The 18,777-nt window shown below is 57.0% G+C and overlaps 2 protein-coding genes and 1 long non-coding RNA gene across 4 annotated transcripts in view; 1 reads left to right on the top strand and 2 right to left on the bottom strand.

Annotated features, from left to right (window-relative positions):
* FBXW8 (F-box and WD repeat domain containing 8) overlaps positions 1-7,327 on the top strand; it is a 125,794-nt gene extending 118,467 nt beyond the window's left edge. The window contains exons 9-11 of the mRNA XM_032309357.1: positions 2,132-2,305; positions 3,987-4,097; positions 4,632-7,327. Coding sequence (XP_032165248.1) covers positions 2,132-2,305; positions 3,987-4,097; positions 4,632-4,761 — 415 coding nt within the window. The 3' untranslated portion in view covers positions 4,762-7,327. The remainder of the gene's footprint in view (positions 1-2,131; positions 2,306-3,986; positions 4,098-4,631) is intronic.
* On the bottom strand, positions 21-2,179 carry LOC116571432. The gene is made up of 3 exons (XR_004277888.1): positions 2,092-2,179; positions 1,102-1,816; positions 21-929 (listed from the first exon to the last, which is right to left on the bottom strand). It is a non-coding gene; the product is annotated as an uncharacterized LOC116571432 (long non-coding RNA).
* Positions 7,328-11,614: 4,287 nt separating the features above from the next.
* TESC (tescalcin) overlaps positions 11,615-18,777 on the bottom strand; it is a 48,180-nt gene continuing 41,017 nt past the window's right edge. Inside the window, exons 5-9 of one of the 2 annotated variants that reach the window (XM_032309358.1) lie at positions 17,545-17,606; positions 17,335-17,442; positions 13,907-13,954; positions 12,598-12,723; positions 11,615-11,888 (exon numbers count right to left, since the gene is read on the bottom strand). In XM_032309358.1, the coding sequence (XP_032165249.1) occupies positions 11,811-11,888; positions 12,598-12,723; positions 13,907-13,954; positions 17,335-17,442; positions 17,545-17,606 (422 nt within the window). In that variant the 3' untranslated portion in view covers positions 11,615-11,810. The remainder of the gene's footprint in view (positions 11,889-12,597; positions 12,724-13,906; positions 13,955-17,334; positions 17,443-17,544; positions 17,607-18,777) is intronic. The other variant, XM_032309359.1, reaches the window with a different exon arrangement.

Raw genomic sequence — 18,777 nt, 5'->3', positions numbered from 1 at the left:
TGCTTCCCCCTCCACCCCCACCTCTCTGCCTACTTGTGATCTCTCTCTGTCAAATAAATAAATAAAATCTTAAAGAAAGAAAGAAAGAAGGTAAATCTCATCACATTTCTTTTCAGCAGTCCATGGTTTGTTGTAGTTACTTGAAGTATATTAATGGACACCCTCAAGGGGTTCTGCTGTATTTTATTCCGGTCTGAGTACTGACACCGATCTAGCATTGTTTTTGATACTCTGCTCTCATCGTCAGTTTTGGGGAGGACAGAATGTTGGCTTCACCGACAGACCTGGGCAGCTGTCCTCTGTCCTTGCTGGCTGTGGAGCAGCGTGCCTGGCCCCTGGGCTCTTCCCTCCAGGATGGGCCCATTTAGCATGTTTGCAGGACTCTTGCTCCCTTGACAGCCTTCTCGGTCTGCTCATTGTTACCTTTGCCATCCTTGCGGTCGGTTTGGGTGATTCTTATTGCTCTAGAAAGTGGTTTATTTCACTTAGGTCTTCAAATTTGGAAACTTAAGAAAATCAGCTTAAACCTGAGTGCATTATGACGCAAGAAACAGAATTACTTAAAATCTACAAAAACCAGGTCCATGTAAGTTGGATTTTTGTTTGTTTTTCCCAGGCAGTTTTACCAAATATTTGCTAAACTCTCCCCTCCGTCATTGTAAAGCTTCTGGTCCTGAAGTTCACCCTTCCTGTGTTGCCTGCGTTGAGCTTTACTTTGTGATCTATTCAGGGCGCTTCCTGATTATACGTGAGTTTATCCTGCCTGCACCCGAGACTCAGCAAGTATGTTCGGTCTCAAGCCGGCGGTCTGGTTCCACATTTGAAAATCTGTTTCATTCGTCTCTGCATGGCCTGTGTGTTCTGCCAGTATTTTGGTACATCCCTTTCTTCTAGAAAGTATCCATAGGTAGCTGACTTGGGGTCTTTTTCTGTGAAGAAAACAAACAAAAATCTTAGGTATTTAAACTTGGAAGCTACACTGGGTATAGAATTTTCAGTTCAAATTTATGTTCCTTAGAAATCTAAAAACAATAGGTCTATGTGTACATGCTCAAAACTCAGTTTAGGACACAGAACGTGTTTCAGATCATCTTTTCTCACTGCCTGTCGGGACCACATTTCACAGGCTGGCATTAGGTCTGTCCAGTTCCCGTCCGGGGTGGTAGGGTCTTTTCCTTTCTGACTCACAGCGCAGAGACTGTTACATTCACCTGTACTGAAATTTTGCCACATTTAATTTTGGCTGTGTGTCTTATTTCCGGAACTGTGTTGGTATTTCTGCTGGATGAGAAATTTGTTTCATTATCTAATTTGTCCATATGTAGAAATTCAGCATATACTTAGGTAAAGAGTAGTTTTTAAAGAGGTTCTTAAATTCAGATTATGACAAAGCAAGTCATTGTTTTGAAACTTCAGATAAGTGGCAACCAGTGTCCCCATGGTCAACCGTAGACACCTCCCTTTCCAAGGCGGGGCTCGATCCTAGGACCCTGGGATCATGACCTGAGCCAAAGGCAGAGGCTTAATCCACTGAGCCACCAGGTGCCATGACACCTCCCTTTCCAAATTTCAGCAAGAGGATGATGAACTGACGGAGTTGAGTTAAATACCAGAAAAGTGTTAATTTCCCAACCGGGTAAGGATCTGGGTTGCAAATGAGTGTGGCTGGTTTATCTCCTGCCCTTAACAGAATCTTAGACTGCCAGCAGTACCACGGTGCTGGGCGCCACACTTACCTGGGACAGCTGTGCAGTCAGATGCCAGGCCCAGCTCACCTTTCCTCAGAGTGGACTCGTGCTCAGGGCAGGTGTCCTTCCTGTCAAGCAGAGAAAGAGCACGGTATTTCTCTCGCAGCTATTTTGTTCCAGGGACTTTTAAGTCATTCTGTCTAGAGAGCTGCGGGCACTGTAAGTGAGCTCATTCCTTGTGCATCTGAGCTGTGCATGTGATGTGTGCCTAAAGGGAGAAAACTTCTCTGCGATATTTAGTTATTTGCGACCAAAGGGGTTTTTGTATGCTGTGTTTTCACAAGATTGTTGTGCACAGACCAGACCCCTGAGGATGACTCTGTTCCTTCGGGCTTTAGCTCACCTCCCCTTTCCCTTCTCTGCACTCATCTTGGGCCTTCCAGGGTGAGGATCCACGACCTCCGCACTGACAAAATCGCCCTGTCGCTCTCCGCCCACCAACTGGGAGTCTCCGCGGTGCAGATGGACGACTGGAAAATCGTCAGTGGAGGCGAGGAAGGCCTGGTCTCCGTGTGGGATTACCGGATGAGCCAGAAGCTGTGGGAAGTGCACTCCAGGTAACGGGGCACTCACGGCATCCTGGAAAGTGGACTCTGAGAATAAAAGGAAGAAATCCACAGTTGCCCGGACCTGCAAATACCCATCGCAAGTCAGGATAAGAGAAGGCAGGACAAAAGCAGGCAAGGTTAAAAGAGGGCTTGGCTGCCTCCTGGAGAGCAGCGGGAGCTAGTGCTCACTCCCTTTAGCAGCTTTTATGAGACTCGAGCCCCGGGTGATGTCCACACTGCTTGACTTTGTCCAGCCCTGCCTTACTAGCCAAGCAAGGCGTGTGTAATCCCTTTTTGTGCTTTCTGTGGTGACACATGGACTTGCCACCAGGTGGTGCCAGAAGGCAACTAAAACTCCTCCGCGCTGGCATTCCCAGAACTAGCGGCCTCCCGGAGCCGCCCCCCCCCCCCCCCCCCCCCCCCCCCCCCGCCCCTCGTCAGGCCGCTCTCCTGGAGGCTCCTGCCCGGGGGCTGCCGCCGTCCCTCGCCCACTTCCCGGCATCTCCGGCTGCTGCACTAGGCTGCCACTCCTGCATATCTTTTTCTCTCCCTGAAAAGCTGTGTTTCCTCCAGGGCATCATCTGGGTGAGGCTAGGATTGGGCAGGTCTTCCCCAGAATTTCCCTGTCCCAGCATTCATTTTCCTAACTCATTTGTAAATGTACAACCAGTCTTCAACCCTAGTTTGTGGCTTGTGCCGGGCAAGGCCCCCACTTCCCCCGGGACACTGCTGGGCCTCACCTTTCAGTCTCCTGCCCAGAGCTTGTGAGCCCATTAGGTCTTCCCCTGCCCATGCACGCAGCTGGTGTGGTTCTGCTGAGCCTCTGGTGCAGCCCTGCTGAGCATGGGAGCCTCCACGGCCACCCCCCCGGTTTCCTCCTGCCATCTCCAGCCAGCTCCCCTTGTCCGTCTGCCTCCCTGGCTCCTAGTGAAGTCTTCCAGCCGGTGCCCTGGACTGACAGGGCCTGACTCAGATCCCCCTGAACCTTTAGTACTCCCAAGAGAACGTTCTGTTCCAGCCAAGAAGCCTGTTACCCACCCACCCCCTCCAGCCATCCCAGGAGCAGCCCCTGCCCATCCTGCACAGATTGTCTCCGCTCCGTCTTCCCGAAAGGCCTGGCTGATGGGCCTTTACCGCCCAGAGCCCAGTGCCAAATCCCGTGTCTCATCTTTGGGGGCTTATAACGTCTCTCATGCAAACATTCAATTCTTAGGTAGGAATCCTCCACTGAAGGCACTGGATGAAAGTTTTTAGAATGAACAAAAGCCTTTGCTACATTAATTTCTAGCCATTGTTGCAAAACACTGCAGCCTGACAGCACTGCAGCTGTGGTAGCTCTCTCAAGCTTAGGAGGAGAGGGGCTTTTAGAACTCAGCCCCGCACCCTGCAGCTGGGGAGCCTGGCTTGGAGAACTTACCCAAGGCCAGCCAGCCAGAAATGGGGCTGTTCTCTGCCATATATGGCTAACCTCCTCGACGTGCGAAACACCGTGCTGCAGGGTAGTCTGCTGGGGGTACAGAGGGCGGGGGTAAGGCAAGGCAAGACTCTGCCCCTCTGGGGGCCCAGGTTTGTCCTCTGGCATAAGCTTGGCAGAGACTTCTAGCATCTCTTCTGCACAGCTTCTAAACATGGGAGATGCCCAGTTTCAGAGCATTTCCCTTTCCCATGGCTCACTCCCGTCCTGTTTCAGGCACCCCGTCCGTCACCTGTCCTTCAACAGCCACAGCCTCATCACGGCCAACGTGCCCTACGAGAGGGTGGTGCGCAACACAGACCTGGACAACTTCACCACTCACAGGAGGTCAGTGGGCTGGGGCTGCAGGGGTTCAGGGCGGACCATCGTAGTTCCACTCTGGGAGGAGGATCCTGCCTGGGTCCTCTCTCAGGCACGACTACTCTCACAGCAACTTCGAGCCCACGTGGCCGTGCGGCAGTGCATGTGTTGTGAGGCCTCCCCCGGGATAGCGCATGGCGTGGGGCACCCAGGGGCCGGGGTGGGAGCACCCACCACCGCTGTGGCTGAACTCCCAGTGCAGGTGGCCAAGGCCCGGCCTCGTGCTCAGTCTGGACCCCGGAGCCCCCCACCCAGCTGGGTCTTTCGGGACGTGTCCTGGCCTTCCCTGACGCTTTCCACCTACCACCCCACTGCTGGCCTCCCCGCACGCCGTCCCCTCCTCCTGACTTGTCCTGAGTCCAGGGATTCTGAGTGTCCGACGGCCCGTGGGCCGGAGGGCCCCGGGTGTTACCGGAAGCACGGGCCCGGGTGGGGTGTACGCCTGGGGTGGGGGCTGGCAGTGCCATGCTAACGCGCTCGCTCTCTGTGTGCTTCCTCTAGACACCGCGGGCTGATCCACGCCTACGAGTTTGCCGTGGACCGGCTGGCCTTCCAGAGCACGCTGCCCATCTGCCGAGCAGCAGACACCGTGCCGGGCTACAACTATGACCTTGCGCTCGCCTTTCCCTAGGACCGTGTTTAGGGGAGCACCTCGTTGGGGAGCGGAGGGAAATGGGAAGAACCAAAGTGGATGAATTAAAAAAACTACCGAGGAGCTCTGCACCAGGTGCACTGGTCTAACCCACAGGTTCCTCAACTGCCTCTTTGCTTCTCTGGAGCTGCCTATGGAAAGCTGGAGGTGGTCAGGGGCTGTGGCATTGACTCTGTTTTCTCTCCCTGACACTGTGCCTCTGAGTGCCACCCACTGTCCCTCCTTCCTCCTGCATCTGCTGCCTGCCGCGCGACTCTGGTCACCCTGTTTCCAGCCGGGACCCTCTCCCCTGGCTACAGTGTGGGTCCCCCCACTGCCGTCTGTGCATTACCATGCAGGGTTCTGCTCCAGCGTGCAAGCCCTTTCCTCTTGGGGGGCCTGGGTGTGGGCTTAGAGATCACGGTCTCACTCCGGGGGGGTCCTTCATACCACCACCCCACGTAAACCTAGGCGAGCAGTTACTGTCTTTATAGTTTTTACCACAATTTATATATTTATACACTTACTGCATTAAGGACTGTTTACTGTCGTGTCCACAGCATGTGGTACAAAGTAGATTATTTTCTACCTATTTGTTGCATAAACAGTCACCCTCCACCTAGGATGGAGAGCTGGGGGAGAAGCCCTTCTCCTAAACCACTGGGCTAAAGCGGGGCGGCACTGAGGAGTTCCTCCAGGTGACACGTCGCTTCCCTTTCCAAAGGGTTAAGAGGGAAGACCATCGTTTTAGACTGTTTTTTTAGACTGTTCTGAGCAGCGGCCATTAATATCCCTTAAAAACACTAAAACAAAAACTGACAAAACTACAAAAGAAAGGCCATGCTTCTAGTGAGTGATAACAGATATAATCAGTGGGGAAAAAAAAATTGAAGGATTTAGAGGATTTACTTAATAGAATTTCCAAGTATAATCCAATAGAGTTTTGTGCCTTTTTAAATATCCCTAGACCATGCACAGAAAACTGCTATCTAAAAATCACAAAGGCAGTCTCACATTCCACAAAGATACAGCCAGGCCCAAGTCAGTGACCCCCTAATGCAATAAAATGAGGTAACAAAGTGAAAAAGAAAAATGGAAAATGTGAACCCTCTGGGCCATGAAAACACTGAATAACAAAACGCCAGGGGTGAGGCCAGAATGGACAAAGAGAAGTGGGGCTTGAATAGAAAGTAGATAAAGGGCTAGCTGTCACCTCAAATAGTGACCCCAAAGGAAGGACTGAAAGAAGGGTTACCAACAAATCACAAAGTTAAACCCTACGCTTACCCGTTTTACACTGGACCAGCTTTTTTGGAAAGCCAAAATAGACTTTTTCTTTTAGGGAGCAAAGGGGCAAGTGGGAAAATCCTAAGCAGACTCGCTGCTGGGCACAGAGCCCAGCCCAGGGCTCCGTCCCACAACCCCCAGAGGACACTCAACCGACTGAGCCACGCAGGCACCCCTGAACTATACAACTCTTGATACAAAAAACCACCAGGGGCTGTGAGAAACCGAAAAGGAGGTACTTAATGTACACAGATTTCCAGGGTGGGGACGATCCGCCCACACGAATCCGAGAGAAGAACGAAGCTCTCCTACTGTGCCCCAGTGTACAAAACTGGGGAATGCTCTGAGGTTTCGGAAGTATTTTCAGGTTGATATTCCATCATTACAAACCTCTGTGCAACTTAACAGGACATCGGGCCCAGAGAGTCGCACCTGGAAATCATCCCTGAGTCCCCAGAGCAGCGCTTGCTTTCAGCCAGCCTTCTGCTTCCTTTCAGCAAATTACTTCCTGAATAAAGCTGGTCTGCACTTAGCAGACGAAGTATTTTATTTACTCCTGTTGTCATGGTGCTCTGACCCCCTCGTGACCTCACTCTGTAAGGTTTTCATCTCTCGTAGCCTTCGTGCGACTGGACCACTAAGACAGACACATTTTTCTTTTAAAAGGCAGGCCCTGCCGGTTCGATCCCACCACTCACTCTACAGACGCGGTCTCCTGCCCCAGCTTTGCAGCCATGAAAGGTCATTGAAAACCCAGAAAATTTTACCAGAACTAGTCTTCAACTATTGTCATTCACAGCCAGCAGCTAGTCCAATGTAAAATGTCACAATTATAGGGGTTTTCTTTCCTCCTCAACCTGTTTATAACATCTCCCCTTAAGAGGGCACCTGAGTGACTCAGTTGGTTAAGCGTCTGCCTTCAGGTCCGGTCATGATCCCAGGGTCGTAGGGTCGAGCCAGAGCTCTTCTAGAAATCAACATTACCCAGTGACTTAAAACCTCTTGGCCCCTGTCCACCTCTTCCCCTCACCCCACCTTACCTGGCCAGTCTGAGGGTTTCTTCACAGGTTCGGAGTGAGCAGACGTATCACTTCTGTCCTTCCGTAGCTCTGCTGCTGCTCCGATTCACCCCCTCCGTCTCCCCTAAAGAGAAGAAACTCCCGTGTCACTGGGGGAGCCAGAGGGCCCAGCCCCGGAGCTCTTGCGTCTTACAATGTCATCTGCCTTCTGCTTATACTTTATAAAATGTCTGTGGGTTCTAATAAATTTTTAAAATTTGGTTCTTGTTCAATTACTGGTCACCCCAGCCAGGGCGTCCTGTGACTGACACCCCCCCCCCCACCACAGTACCCCACCCCTGGAGGGCTCAGCTGGCTGGGCAGCCTTGTTCCACGGGCCACAGTGGAGTCGAACCACTCAGAACCACCACTTCCAGGGATTCCCAGCCCAGGATCCAAGAACCCACAAAACGAGATGTGAAGTTGTACACAAGAACATTTTCTGGGAAGTCAGGTTGGCTTTCATCAGATTCTCCGAGGGGACTGCAGACCCCCCACCCCACCCAAGAATTTCCTGCCACTTGCTTGTGCCTTTTAAGCCAAGCCATGAGCTGCCTTGTGTTCACAGTGTGTGTTCACAAGGTACTCTGGGGATGGCATCACCTTCCCTGGGAGAGAAGAACAGGTCCCTGGCTCACGATGACCCCAGGAGGAGGTCCTCTGTCCCAGTACCCCACTTCAGATTAGAGGCCCCACATTCAGACAGATGGTGCTTTCCCCTCTGCATTTATGTCACAAACACCAACTTACTGCAGACGGGCTCTGGCCGCCATGGACGAGCAATGGCTTCCCCTCGTGTGGGCACAGCCTTCGGGCAGGTCCGTGTCCATGGGCTGCAGCAGGCGGCATCTTGCCTCCCCATTCAGGGCCTCTGCTTCAGGTAGCAGCTGCGGCATCCAGGAGCTTCTGGCCTTGGTCTGGCCGGAGCTGCCTCTGCTGCGTGGTGGCGGCTTCCCTGTCGCTGGGCTCCCGCAGGCACCAGACAGGGCAGGCTTTCTACCTCCGATGCTCACTGCGGGCTTCCAGCAGCGGCCTTTCCACCCCGGCTTGGCGCCTAGGGAGGCAGGGAATTCTCCTGCTCCCCATAGCACCGAGAGCTGAGCCTGGCACATCTTCTCTTCCCCTGTCCACTGTCAGGACAGATGCTGCCCCATCCCCCCTGCTAAGAGAGGGGACAGAAGCTGCCACCCAGCATCTCTCTTGCCCTGACTGCTGCTCTGGGGCTGAAGATGGAGGTGGCTGGTCCCTTGCTGACTTGGTTGGATGAGAGGGAGGAACCACCGGGCCAAGGTCATCTTGCTCCTGAACCCCGGCTGGCACTTGCCTCCCGATTCTGGAAGAGCCCAGAGACGAAGGCAGTGCTGATGCCCTGGGAAGTTGTGGTTCAAAAAAACAAAAAACAAAAACAAAACCTGGCTCCTTCAGCTCCTCTCTCCAAGGCCTTCCCAAGGTCACCGTGTGGGAGGACAGCTTGCAAAGCAGGTGTTTGCAAAACCCTTGCCAAGATGACTTGTATTTTTAACTCTGTCAGCCCACGGAAGTCACTGCCATTCCCGGCGTTGCGGCTTAGCCTCAGCAGGCAGGTGGGGGGGTGGGGGCAGGGGCAGGTGCACAGGTGCCCCGCCCCCCATGAATGGAGCACAGACAATGGAATTGTGTTGTTCAAGTCCAGCAAGAGGGTGCTCGGCCAGAATTGGAAGCTGTTGTGATTGTATGTTATTCCCTTACCCAGAATTTATGTTCAGCACGGCTGTAGGATGTGTCCCCCGAGCCTCGCCTACCAGATTTCCATGACACGGCCCTTTGGGGAACCTACCAAACCGATGCAGTCACATCAAATTGCCAGATTCTTTTAACAACCAAAAGCTGAGATCCAGGAACTTCTCCCGTTGATGATGCAGCGGCAGGGGACCGGGCCCCACGTGCGACCTGAGCGCTGACCCATACGCGTGCCCTCCGCAAGCTCGATGCCCTCCAAGCACAACCGCACTTCCTCAAATATCTGACTTAGCACTGATTTCTGCCCCTTTCCTCTGAGCTGCTGGTGTCATTCCTGATGCACAGAGGCCTGTTCAACAAGTGCTCCCGCTGACTCACCAACCTGCCTGTTTCAGAACAAATTCCAAAACATACAACACTCCCTTCAGGTGAGTTGCCCCACCGAGCGCCCGGGGGCCAGCGGGGGGTGCTGGGCAGCCAGATAACCCCTCCTGGGCACACTCACTGGTCCAGCAGATAACAGATACAGTTTCTGGGTCTTACACCCTTCCTCTGCACGGACCACATGGCCCCAATGGCCGTCCCGAGACCTGTCCCCCCGTGCCTGCAGCAGTGACCTCCCTGCTAGACTGGGGGAACTTAACCTGCCCTTTCTAGAAGCCGGTCTGCTCCAACGGACAGCAACCCTGATCATTCCCCCAAAGGACTGAACAAGCAAAACCACCACCCCACGCTCTTGGCTCACTGGGAGCCGGCGGGTGGGCTCCCGGACAACGCTGCAGGCCACCCTCTGATGGAAATGGGCCCTACCCCTGCCTCAGAGCACAGCCTCGGTGACTGGGACCAACCCAGCCTTCTTTGGAGCAGCACAGACCGGGCCCATGGTGAATGACTCTCATTTTAATTAGCTGTTTAGGTAAGCTGTGGCCCTCAATGGTCTGTAGGCCCCGAGTGGCTGCTTCTCCCAAACTAAAACCCAGAGCACGGGAGCTGATGGAACATTATTTATAAAAACATTTTCCATCAGAGAGCTACCTTTGTGGAGAAACAAGACATCGCAGCACACTGGGAGAGTCCCAGAAGATGCAGGCGTACCGTGGCCATGCCAGCCGTCCTGCAGCTCAAAGTCAAGGGGAGTCCCACCTGCTTGGGAGTGGGGGAGGGGAGAAGGTGGCCTCCCCCAGGCTGCAGGGGGCTCCCTCAGCAGAGATACTGCTGGGAGACCTCCAGATTCCACGTACCAGGCAATCCCAGCGATGCTAGATTCTATCCCCTGGCAGCTGGGAAACAGAGGCGTGAGCGGGGCAGTTCCGAGCCGCCCACGAAGGCAGGGGCTGCAGCGAGGCCCGCTGTGTCCCGCTCCCACTCCAGGAAACTGCCTGGCTGGCTCCTTCCCAGTTCAGCGGCCCGCCAGATGGCTGGCACCTGGAGGGGAGGAAGCCCAGGCCTCTGCCGTCGCCCCCCACCTACCGCTTTGGAAATGTCAAAACACTGGCTGAGGAAGCGCTCGTCCTAGCAACAGAGTTCTGGAAGTGACTTCACACCGCCCCTGCTTCTCACAAAGGGGCCGCGCTGCCTGACAGCCGTCCACCCTGACCCGGGGGCGTGGAGGCCCGCACCCCTCAGGCCCCGGGCCCCAGGGGGCAGTCCTAGGCGCCGACGACCAACGGGACACCAGCAAGGGTCTGCTCTTGCCCCCAAGGTCCTCCATGAGGACCGTTGGCCAAACCGCCGTCACCAAGGGACACCAGCCTCGCCCGTCCGCCCCGCACTCGGCCACGCGCCCCCTTCCGCCCACCTCGCTGCTCCTTTACACCTTCTTCCTTGTAGGACAACGGGAAGCTTGTCCTCAGCACTCTAGTCACTGCTGTCCACACAAACAGCCCCGGAAAGAGGTCGAGGAAACGGGCTGACCTGAGTGCCTCCCGGAAGGGCAAGCCAGGGCCTGGCGGGCCCAGGACCGGGACCACATGGGGTGCCCTCCTGCGCCTTTCACGTTCTGAACCCCGACGCCCAGGTCTGAGATGAAGCACACAGGAAAACAAAGCGATGGGAACGCAGAAGGCCAACAGCCGCGGTTGTCCATCACCAGAACCTTCTCGGGAGGCTAGAAAGGAACCTCCCAGCGAGTCTAGATGGAAGGAACCGAGCAAGGAGGCCTAGAACACCACTAGCGGCAAGTGACCACAGTGACAACAGCCACACTAAGCACCAACTCCGAGCATTCAGCCCAAGCCTGGCCCTGCTGACCCGCCAGCCACACCCACCAACCAGATGGACAACCTCCACTGCCCTGCCCCCAGCATAACCCCTCCCCCTCCCCCCACGTGACAGGTGACTCTAGAGCTGTCGGAGCCCCTCCCCTGGGACACTCACCTGCCCTGCTGCCACCACCACTGGGGGCAGCCCCATGCTGGGCCCAGGAGGGTGTCAGCAGCCAGGCCTCAAGTCCAGCACTCCTGGTAGCATCGGCGGGCTCGGGCGTGTCACCGCAGGTTCCCTCGTCCTCTCCTCCCGCCCGGACACTCGGTCACAACCCGAGTCGCAGCCACCACAGAGCAGGGAGCAGCCTGCCTCCCCCGACTGCCAGCACTTGTGCGGCGAAAAGAGGGAACCCTTCACCCAAATATATGTGCTGCCGAAGCGAGCACAACCCTTCACCCAAATAAAATCAGAGAACGCGAGGGAAAACCTCCTCTCTGCCAGACCAGCCTTTGGAAATTAGCCGCTGCCTGCTCACGTTCAGCCTCGTGCCACCAAGTGGCCATGGGGACCAGACAGGAGCCACGTTCATTAACAAACCAATCATTTTCTTTTTTATTAGAGATAAAAACAGCCGAGGTCCCAGGTACCACACCCTCGGGAAAACAAGACAGCAGAGGAGTGAGGGCTATTTACACGAGCCGTGGCAGAAGGAGCCGGGCGGCCTCGGGTCCCACGGGAGGCTGTGGGCACAGCCGGCTTCGGGGGGCGGGGGCAGGCGGGTCAGTGGCAGAGGGCGATGGTTTCCATGTTAAGGAAGCGCACGTGCATCTTGGTCTCGATGTCTATCCCCTGCCAGATCTGCAACGGACAGAGCAGCATGAGCACGTGTCCCCGCCATGGCCCCGGTCCCCGCCCGGGTCCCCCCCTGCCCGCCCCGCCACCAGGGCAGGTGAAAACCAGAGGGTTGCTCTCAAGATTGTGAGCTAACCGACAAAGAGAAACTTCCATCTGCCTTTCTGTGGGTTAATTTGGCTCTGACATGTGGATCCTTTCTGATAATTGTCACAGCAAGTTATTATTAAGTACGGAATCCGAGCTTTTAGCTCCGAGGCATTTCAATCCCACCCACCCCACTTTAGGCTCCATGATTTTCATGCAAATTCCTTAACCCCACTTCATCAGTACAATGCCGGGACCCCCACCTGCGCTGCCCACATAAGTCACGCAACGCTGGGGGCTCAGAGGCAATCATCCACGGGAACGTTCTGGAAGCTGTTAAGCACTGTGCAGCTGCCAAATTTTATTAAGCCACCTTCCTTCGTTAAAAGGTCACAGCAATTTGGTCTTTATAACTTCCCAGGGACAGGTCACCCGGTTCTACGGAGGCAAGCTTTTCCCTGGGAAGGGTCATCTCTGCCCACAGATGTCCACTGCCACATACCTACCTGGTCCTGGTTCTGCCGTTACAGTCCATCCTGGCCAGGGCTCCGGGGGACCCCTCGGCCACCCGATCCCATCTGCCACACTACAGACCCAGCCTACCCCCCACTCTCAGGACTGCACTTGCCAGCTCCTTGGCCCTCGGAAGCCACACATCAAAAAAGGGCTGGATGCGGTGGGCGTGACTGGTCCCCCTGCTCGTGTGAGAGGTGCAAGGCTGACACTTGCAGCATTCCCGGAGACGGTCACCAGGCTGTAGGCAGGCGGCAGTCAGAGCCCTGTCGGCACCCGGGTTGCAGGGAGGCCTGGCTGCCGATCTGGCCACTGTCACACACCCATGCCCCAGCAGCTTTGTGGTCTCCTGCACCTGTTCTGGGTCTGGCGAGCGTGCAGAGCATCAGACCTGGCTCCCTGGGAACAGCTCCAGGCCTCGTTCCCAGCCAAGCTAGCTGGGCACCCAGGGTGCTTCCTGCTAAATGCCGAGTGGCAATAGGGACACTGGTGAGGCTCGGGGGAGTGGAAGGGCCAGCTGATCGGCAAAGGCCTCCATGGTGGGGGTCGGGCATGGAGAGCAGCGGGGGCATGGGGGTGGCAGACAGGCGAAGCCTTCTGGGGCAGAACCCGCCCAGCCCATGTGTGCAAGGAAAGGAGGCTGCACACCTGGGCCCAGAAGCTTGTGTCGCCTGCCGCCGCCTCTGCAGGGCGCACTGCTGCTGGCCAGGTGAGCTGTGCAGCCTGGGAGGAGCACCCATCTGAGCTGCCCTTGGGCTCCATGGGGCTGTGACCACCCATGTCCTGGCCTGGCTCCAGGCCCGGGCCCATCCCTTCCCTCGGGCTGGTCAGTGGCTGGCACAGTGCCCTGGGCCAGAGCCTCGGGTCCTGTTCCCTGACTTCCTGTCCTTCCTCAAATTCCAGAACGACCCCGTCAGGGTACTCAGAGCCAGGCAGAGGACGGAGCAAGCTCATCTCCCTCCGCTGGGTCTGTACCCATCAGAGCAGTGACGGGTCCTGCTTCCCGAGCTCGGAGCACAGCTGTGACAGCAGACGCTGGGTATCCCGCCATGGGGGCTGGGGGGGTGGGCAGCTATATCCAAGGCACCTTCTCTGAGGCACAGGAGAACAGCACATGGTGTGCTTCTGGGAAAAGCTAGTTCTCATACAGGCACAGAACACTCCAGAACCTGGTTCCAACTGCCAGCAGCAAGGCTTCTGACAAAGGGGGCCGGGGACTCGTCGGGGAGAGACAGGTGTGGCTGGAGCCCTTCTGGTCTCCTCAGGAGCCCCAACCGCAGGTGAAGAGGACTCTCCCCATAAAATCAAGTAAAGCCCGTGCTTTAAAGGTCATGCCCAGGCATGACCCCTTTCCGCAGAGGAGCGGGTCTCCTCCTGACCAGCGGGCACCCCCTCGAGCCCCACCGCTCCTCCTAGACACCCACCTTCAGGAAGTCGTCGAAGGTGATCCCCTCATACACCTGGTCAGGCTCCTGGGGACAGAGCACATGCAGCATGAGCGGCTTCCACCAGGAGATTCCCCCCCAGGACACAGATGCTGGGGCCCCTTTAATCAAGAGAAGAGGGCGTTTCTCCGGACTGCTGCCTCCAGCTTGAGGCCATCACCCTGAACTCCGAGGTCCCCTTCATTGGCATAACAACACGACAGAAGCAGGGTGCAGGCTAACTGGGGATCTACCCGAGCCCACCAGGGGAGACCCGGTGGATGAGGGTATCAAGAAGGCGGGGGGGCAGAGAGGCATGGACTCCCCTCCCCTCAGTGACCAATGGACATGCCTCCTGCCATTTCCCGGTCCTGCCCCACTGCACCCGCACTGACCCTGTGAGCTCACAGACCACTGGGGCGGGGGTGGGGGGAGGGCTGATTTCTGCGGCCCAACCCTTGCGCCCAGTGAGTCACCCCGATAAGGGTCACCTGCGGGGCCTCTCCCCCAGCCAGTCATGGTCAGTGCCAGTCTCCATGTGCGTCTGTCCCACTCTGGGCACACACGGACCTCATGAGGCCAGAGGTGGGGCTCCTGCCCCTTCTGCTATCTCAGGCTCTGGCACAGCCAAGCCTCCCCAAACCTCACCCCTGCCTGCAGCACCCTTTGTGCCAGGGGCCGCCCGGCCGCCATCCGTGTCCCTCCTCAGGAGACCAGCTAAATAAATCCTGGGCATCTGTGCTGTTGAGTACTAAACAGCCACTAAGAAGGAGTCGATCTCTACGAGCACATACAGAAAAGGCTCCAAAATATAGAGTGGGAAAAACCAAGCAGAAAGACGGCGGCAGGTCTGTGAACCCAGGCCAGTCTGGTCCCCTACTGCTAACCAGACACCGTCTGCCACCGTCCGGCCCGTGGAGGTGGGGAGGTCAGCACGGAGGGGAGAAGCGGTCTGTTCAACTGCATTTTGTGTAAATCAGAAATAAAAGATAGACACGTCCATGTTGGTGTATGTTGGGAAACAAATCCCACGAGGGCGGTTCCCCAGAGGGAGAAGTGCACAGAGAGCGTACGCCTCTCCGGCGTCGTCCTGATGTCTGTCTAAGCAAACAGCAGGCGCCCTGAGCGCCTGCCACATGGTCCTGTCCTTGCTCCCATTTTCCAGAGAAGACCACTGAGGCACATGAAGCCAGGCCCCCCGTCCAACTGGGAGGCTCCAAGAGCCTGGCTGGAAACCACAAAGGGTGAGGAACCTGAACCCTTGTTTTTCATACAAAAAACTTATCTATGTGCACTTCCAAGTTTTATAAATGCGACCAGTTCTCAAACGCCGGGGCCGACCCCCCTGGGACTCCCTGCTCTTCCTGCCCAGGTGTACAGGGAGTGGTGGGGACCCTGGAGACCCGGGTCGCAGTCGAGGAGAGCTAATGAAAAGAAGTTTCCAGAGCCCCGGCTGCAAGGCACCGGCAGAGGGAGGGCAGGGAAAGCCCCCAGCGGAGACCCCAGCCTAGCAGCCCCCCACGCCCCCAAGCCACAGGAGCTTCCAGAGAGAGCACTCTGGAAAGCCAGCACGGCTCCAGTCAATGGCTGGCTCAGGAAGGCAAGGAACACAGCTGACGGAGCTTCGGTCTGGGGCGGGCAGCGCGGGCAGTGGGGCAGGCCCGCTGAGCATCCCCAGTGGCCGCCTGTGTGCAACCCAGCCGCGTGGCCCGGCCCGGCCCTGCACACAGATATGAGCGCACACGGCTCATCCGTGTAACCGGCCAACATCGGCAGGAGAGAATGTTTGAAAAGCACCCAAATGACCCGTAAATCAAGAAAGGCGCTCGGGATGCACCTCCAGGGAGCAGGCCTGGGCTCGGAGATGCCCCCGCTTCTGAGGTTGTGCGAATTTTATGCAGATCCTCAGCTGCCAGCTGCCATGCGAGTTTACTACGGCAAATTAAGAAAACAGTCACCAATGGAAACTGGAGTGGGACAGGGAGCCGTTTAAAGGAGGAGAGTGTAATTAAATCAAATGGGAGTTTGGCTCAACGACACGGCAGGGGATCCCTGCACGCCCCACTGAGGTCACCAGCCCTCTCTGCCGCAGTTAATTTGCTGAGTGGGGTCGTTTCACTGAAGCCAGAAGCCTGCCCGCCCCGGGTCTGAGAAGCAGACAGAGAAAACGCAGCCCAGTACTGTGACCGCAGCCCCTGCCCCTGGGAATAGGCCCGGGCCTGCCAGGCCCCTCGACGGTGGGCATGGGGCACAGAGAGCCGGCTCTGGCAGGAAGACGCCCCTCCACTCAGGACATGGATGTGTCTGGGGCCACGTAACACACTGGTGTGAAGAGCTGACGGCCTCCGCGGGACCAGCCAAAACCCTCAGCGAACAAAGTCACAGAGATGGTCAAGTACCTGCCCTCGGGGTTCCTGGGGCTCAAAGCCACCGTGTCAGGGGCTAGCCGGGCTACAGCCAGCCCTCCAAGAGCGAGTCCACCAGGCATAGTAAAGAGGGCTGCCCCCAAATTCCAGAAAGTTCTTTACGTCCTCAGGCTAACGTGAGACCACAAATCTATGGAATGATGTGTGCACAGGCCGTGCAGCCACCCACAGGGACGGGAACATCGGGGGTGCCTGGCCTGCCTGGGGCATAGCTGCAGGTGCCTCCACGTGCCCAAGCTCCCAGCACGTGCATGACGGTAGCCCCGCTCAGTCGCCCTGTCCCGTCTATGTCAGTGCCCCTCTAGTTAATGATCCTTCACTGGGGACCATCCTGTTTGCCCACCAGGGACATTTGGCCATGTCTGCAGATGTTCTTAGTTGTCACAACTGGGAGGGAGGGCCTGGCATCCGGTGGGTGGAGGCCAGGGATGCGGCTGAACAGGATGGTCCCCCCACTGACGGCTGTCCTGCCCCACGTGTCACCAGAGCCAGGTGATGCTGCCCTGCTCTAACCGGCCCGGCACAGTCCTGAGAGACGCCCCAGCCGCTCGACACCAGCACGACCCCAACAAGCCTCCAGGGGTCCCCAGCACCCGTGCAGAGACCCCGATTCTCAGCCCTGTGGCCAGCCCTCGGCCGCACGGGACGCCTCCGTGGCCACACCTGCCTCTGGCCCCCACGTCTCTTCTGGGGCCGGCGGAGGGCTCCCCTCCACAGGTGCCAGCCCTGAGGCCGAGTCTCATTGACACACATCCCCACTCCCAACTCCACGCCAGATGAAGGACCCCAGAGAAGAGCCCCTGCTGACCCGCCCATCTCAAGGCCGGGAATCCCCTCCAGCCATTGGTAGATGAACAATGGTCTGATGAGCTGATGGCTCAGGCTTGGGGGGAGGTGACAGTGCTGGGGGTCTCCCCGCAGGGCCTTCCAGAAGCAAGCTGGGCAAGGCAGGGCAGAGGCTGGTCGGGGAGAGGGGCTCGGGGGTTCCGGGACACGGCTCACCATCTGCCCCACGCACACGCTGGCTGCCTCCATCATGGCCCCGTCAGCGATGGAGCGGGCCGACTCCTTCTCGATGTGTGGGTTCCCGGAGAGCAGCTCCTCCACCACCTGCCGGGCGAGGCAGACACACGGTGACCTCGGGGCTCCGTCCGGGCCGCGGGCGGGGAGGGGCCAGGAGCCCTGGCCTGCGGGCCGAGGAGCATACTTTACATTTCGATACTCTTCCAGGGTGATGCGGCCGTCGCTGTCCGAGTCATACATGTGGAACAGAACTGGGGGCAGCAGGGGAGAGAGAGAAAGGGGGGCTCGGTCAGACGAGCAGGGAGGGGAGGCCCACGTGCCCCTGCTTCCCCGCCCCTGCTTCCCCACGTGCCCGTGCCTCCCGCTCGGAAACATACCTCAAAATGAGCAAAAGACATCGACAACAACCCCAATGTGGCCACTGCAGGGATCAAGGACAAAGGCCCAGACTGCCTATTTCCTGCTGGGTGACCCTGGACAAGTGACCTAACTTCTCTGAGCCTCAGCTTTCCCATCTGTCAAATGGGAAGAGCAACAACAGCACCTACTTCAAGGTGTTGCCCAGACTCCGGGAGCCCCAGAGCTGGCGGGTCAGGACCAGCGAGCGATCCCTGCACACGCTGAGCACAAGCTAATGGACAGACAGATCGACGTTATTTCAAAGTCTCATTCCTTGCAGTGCTGGCTGGCTTGGTCACAAGAGCGTGGGACTCTTGCTCTTGGGGTGGTAAGTTTGAACCCCGCATTGTGTAGAGAGATTACTTAAAAATAAGATTTGGAGGGGCGCCTGGGTGGCTCAGTCGTTGGGCATCTGCCTTTGGCTTGGGTCATGGTCCCGGGGTCCTGAGGTCGAGCCCCGCGTCAGGCTTCCTGCTCTGTAGGAGACCTGCTTCTCCCTCTCCCACTTCCCCCCTGCTTGTGTTCCCTCTCTTGCTGTGTCTCTGTCAAATAAATAAAATCTTTTCAAATTTTTTTATTTTTTTAAAAAATCATCATTCCTCAAAGACCCAAGCAGGCAGCTATCATAGGCGGGTCATGGGCTACACTGCCGATACCCCGGCCCCTGGCTGGTCTAAGCCTGCCCCGTGGGCACGGGCTGGGACACCAGAACCTCCTCTCCTCTCGTTAGTCCATTTTGTGTCATTTGCTTTGTGCCTCTATGCACCTGACCGCCCAGCAGAGGGCCGGGAGCCAAGGGGGAGGCAGCCCCTCAGCCCCACCAGCTCAGCCTGCAGCTCCCCAAGTCCCTGCGCTGGCATTGATCTGGCACCGACTGAACACCCCGGGCAACGTGCAGCAAATATCTTCACGTCTCATCTGCACGTGACCCCATGAAGCGAGGCTGCCCTGAGACTGTACTCTGCAAGCTCAGAGAAGTTAATGGGCTTGCCTACGGCTGCCCTGTTAAGGAAAGGGAAACCA

Source organism: Mustela erminea, chromosome 13 (genome assembly GCF_009829155.1).
Source record: "Mustela erminea isolate mMusErm1 chromosome 13, mMusErm1.Pri, whole genome shotgun sequence".
In the NCBI taxonomy this organism is placed as follows: Eukaryota; Metazoa; Chordata; class Mammalia; order Carnivora; family Mustelidae; genus Mustela; species Mustela erminea.
Note: the sequence above shows the minus strand (reverse complement) of the source record. Positions and strands in the feature narration are given on the sequence as shown.